The 3,816-nt window shown below is 39.4% G+C and overlaps 1 protein-coding gene across 1 annotated transcript; it reads right to left on the bottom strand.

The window, feature by feature from the left end:
- Positions 1-261: 261 nt before the first annotated feature.
- On the bottom strand, positions 262-2,641 carry LOC127799281 (alcohol dehydrogenase 3-like). The gene is made up of 10 exons (XM_052333191.1): positions 2,495-2,641; positions 2,277-2,413; positions 2,106-2,152; positions 1,706-2,031; positions 1,528-1,610; positions 1,346-1,421; positions 1,177-1,238; positions 979-1,074; positions 726-887; positions 262-615 (listed from the first exon to the last, which is right to left on the bottom strand). Exons 1-10 carry the CDS (start codon positions 2,529-2,531, stop codon positions 502-504), a joined length of 1,140 nt encoding a protein of 379 aa, XP_052189151.1. The 5' UTR covers positions 2,532-2,641; the 3' UTR covers positions 262-501.
- Positions 2,642-3,816: the final 1,175 nt, after the last annotated feature.

Genomic DNA, 3,816 nt, shown 5'->3' with positions numbered 1-3,816 from the left:
TGGTCCCTTCTTAGATACGAGTGTTCAGTTTGTTCAGGAACTTTGTGAGGAAGGAGAAAGAAATTGCCATTGGAAGCAACACATTTATATGCATAATAAATCACTTGAAAACAGTTTTCTTAACATTTATGTAGGTCTGAATTAAGAAAAGGTGTTTTCCTTCCTATAATCAGATCTAATAATACAGCTTGATGATATGGTGTTCCCTTGTTCTGGATTCTTCACTGGGAAGCTGTCCACAATGTATTTAAGAAGAAAAACTTCCAACTTCAACACTCACAACTTTCACTGTTCATTATGTATTCAGAAGATCAAAGCTTCACGATTGGCTCAACAAATTCAAGAGTACGTATGTTAAAAACAAAATTTTGACTGAAACGACAAGCATGTACCAACATAATAAGCACACACAACATCTGGGTAAAAACTCTTATTCATCAGTTTACAGAGGATGCAACTCCACTACATCCACGGCTATGACCAACTTGAGCCATCACTCTATTATTCCATTCGGATGATGCATCGAAGGCTTTCCCCTTTAAGCATGTAATCGAAGGCCTTGTTGATCTCCGAGAATGGCACCTCATGCGTGATGAACTTCTCCAATTCCAGTTCCTGCATCATTAATTTATATACAGAGAGAGAGAACAAAGTTTTTATGGCGCTCTAGACTGTAGATTTGCTTACTATAACTGCATTGAAAAGTTGGGAAATTAAGTTAATACCTTGTTCATGTATTTTTCCACAACACCAGGAAGGTCCGAGCGAGGCTTGTAGTTGCCGAAGAAGGTGCCTTTTAGGGTCCTCTCGTTGAGGAAGTTACCTGGGTGTGTCCTGAAAGTAGCCTCTTTGTGGGGTACACCCACAAGAACAGCAACTCCCCAGCCCTGTCTCCCACCAAATTTTCGATTTCAGTGTTTGCAAGTTTTGTGTCTTACCAGAAATTTTGAATGTTTTACATTTGCCTAAATTACTTACATCATGGACGCATTCGAATGCGGAGATCATGGCATCGATATTTCCTGTGCATTCGACGCTTCTGTCGACTCCTCCATCAGTAATAGCAGCAATCACCTGAAGAGCGAGTCCAGTACGAACTTAATTGGATTCTAGGAAACTGCTATATATTTAACATTATTATTGGCCTGATAAGAAGAGGGTTAGTTTAAAGGGTACCTCTTGAACAGGTTTCTTATGGTCTTTGGGGTTCACGAATTCTGTCACGCCGAACTTCTTTGCTGCTTACACACAAAAACAAAGGCCTCGGGTATTAGAAATTAATTAAGATTATTTCCAAATAGAAATCTCTACTGTTTTTGTTGATTGATGTTACAGTATGGCTTACCTTGTTCAAATCTGCTGGGATTGATGTCGACACCGATGATCCTTGACGCCCCAGAAACTCTAGCTCCTTCCGCAGCCTGATCACAAGCAAATTCCATCATCATATACATACATACATATATATATATATAAAGATTCATCCAAATTCCAACGCGGAGTAAAAATATTCATTTAGAAACTCACCGCAAGGCCGACAGCTCCCAATCCGAAAATAGCCACAGAGGAGCCCCTTTTTGGCTTGGCAACATTCACGGTGGCCCCAAATCCTTGCCCAAAATTGAATAAAATGATCCATCAGCAAAACAATATATCAGATTTAGCCGAGCATTAAATCGCGTTAATGAATATATGTATATTGTACCTGTGCAGAATCCACAGCTCATAATGCACACTTTGTCAAGAGGAGCAAGGGGGTTGATCTTGGCAACGCAGCCGACATGAATAACGGTGTATTCACTGAAAGTGGAGGTTCCAAGAAAGTGGTAAATGGGCTTGCCGTTGATGGAAAACCTTGATTTGGCATCATGGAGCATGACCCCTCTGTCGGTGTTGATCCTGAGCAGATCACACATGTTGCTTTCCTCTGACTTGCAGTGGGCGCATTCTTTGCATTCTCCTGTGAACACCGGAAGCACATGGTCTCCCGGTGCAAGATCCGTCACTCCCTCTCCAACACTCTCCACAATGCTGCCACAACGGATCCCATTTTAAGCATCAAATACAAGCAAGAATTAATCATCACAGAAGAAAAATCAACTTACCCTCCTGCCTCGTGGCCGAGGATTCGAGGAAACACAGGATTCTGCCCCTGCAAGTTTGAGAGGATCATCAAGGTGGAGGAGAGGAAGAAGAAAAATCAGTTTTTGGGCGATCACCCACCCAATAACCATCACCATCCCCATTTGTTTGCACGATATATGTAAACGTATTACCTTGGCTTCCCAGAAGTAGACGTCGGTGTGGCAGAGAGAGGTATAGAGGATCTTGATGCGGACTTCCATCTTCTGTGGCGGCGCCACCTCCACATCTTCCAGCACCAGGGGTTTCCCGGCTTCCCATGCCACGGCGGCTGCCACCACAAACAATTAATCAAATACCCACGTATCAATATTAATTTGCTTTGAATGAATCATCGGGGACCCGTACAAACCTTTACAAACAATCACTTGACCAGCGGTGGCTGCCATCTCTCTGGGCTTAATTTGCTTTTTCTCAGAACGGAGAACTCTTTATATACACGCAGTTGGTTTGTGTGAGACATTGAGAATTGTGGGGGTGGGGATGTATTTATACGAAGACATAAAGTCGCTCTTTTTAAAATAATTATTAATAATCATAGTTGGACCCCTTAAATACCGTAGGCGAAGCCGGGATTGCAAAACCAAGCCAGGTTTCCGGTTACTGGTATTTTGGGCAGACCGCGGGTTTTGTTTTACGGGGGCAGTCCCTTGGTTTAGACTCGTACAAATAAGAAAAAATCATACTCAAATAACAGACGAGAATTACACTCATATCCTCAGCTTATGTATTAATTATATTGACTATTCTTAATATTCAAAAATTATACTACACTACCTTATGGGATTAGATTTCGGTTACAAATGGTACACGTAATTTTTATAAAATCACTTGATTTTTTTAAGAAATAATTAATTAAAAGAAAATGAATGTAATTTTTAGAATATAAAAATACATGTTTTAATTTAATAATACATTAAAGGTTGAGGTGTGCAAATGATTGATTCACTTAATCAATCAAAATTTAATAATTGAAAAAATCGAACTATTGTACAAAACTGAACTATATTGACCAAGTAAATCCAAAAATCGAACAACATTCGTAAAATTCAAATCGACTGAATAAACCAAACAAACTCAAAGAAACTTGAAAATAAACGAATAGATCAAACTAATTTTCAGCTTTACTGTTCTCACCAGTCAGCCAGTAATTCTAATGATTAAAATTGATCATCGAATTTCGCTAATCACGATGGTTCATATATTCAAAATTTAATTTGATTCAATTGTTGATGTTTTATAGATTTAAAAATTAATTTTATTGTCAAAAGACTCAATACTCGTTTATGATAAAACATTGTCGACCACTATCCATGGTTGATTCTGATGATTAGAATTGACCATCAGATTAACCTTAGTTCAATGAACCACGTATCCAAAAATCAAAAAAAAATTAATGGTTAGATTTCAGTAGATCTAGGTTTTAATGTAGATACCCACCCATAAGAATGTTGTCTGAAAACTTACTGAATCGACAACCAATAGTGGTTGCCAAGATGGCGTCAATGGGTGAGCACAATGGTGCGACTCGTGTGATGAAACTAGTGGTTTGCGGTGAGAGAAAACAATTGGAGGGAAAAAGATGCGGTAGCGATGGCCGATAGGAACAGAATTGGTCGTCATTCGTGTAAGAGGTAGAGAATAAGGGTTGGCGTAAGCATCGACATCGAAGGG

The sequence above is a fragment of the Diospyros lotus genome, chromosome 4 (assembly GCF_014633365.1).
Source record: "Diospyros lotus cultivar Yz01 chromosome 4, ASM1463336v1, whole genome shotgun sequence".
Classification (NCBI taxonomy): Eukaryota; Viridiplantae; Streptophyta; class Magnoliopsida; order Ericales; family Ebenaceae; genus Diospyros; species Diospyros lotus.
This window is presented reverse-complemented; position numbering and strand designations above follow the sequence as displayed.

Excerpts from the sequence above, each read along its gene's own strand:
- LOC127799281 (XM_052333191.1), bottom strand. The coding sequence starts at position 2,531 with ATGGCAGCCACCGCTGGTCAAGTGATTGTTTGTAAAG. Across the intron at positions 2,032-2,105 it reads CTCGGCCACGAGGCAGGAGG|CATTGTGGAGAGTGTTGGAG; the intron begins GTAAGTTGATTT and ends CCGTTGTGGCAG. Across the intron at positions 616-725 it reads TGGAAAAATACATGAACAAG|GAACTGGAATTGGAGAAGTT; the intron begins GTATTAACTTAA and ends TTAATGATGCAG.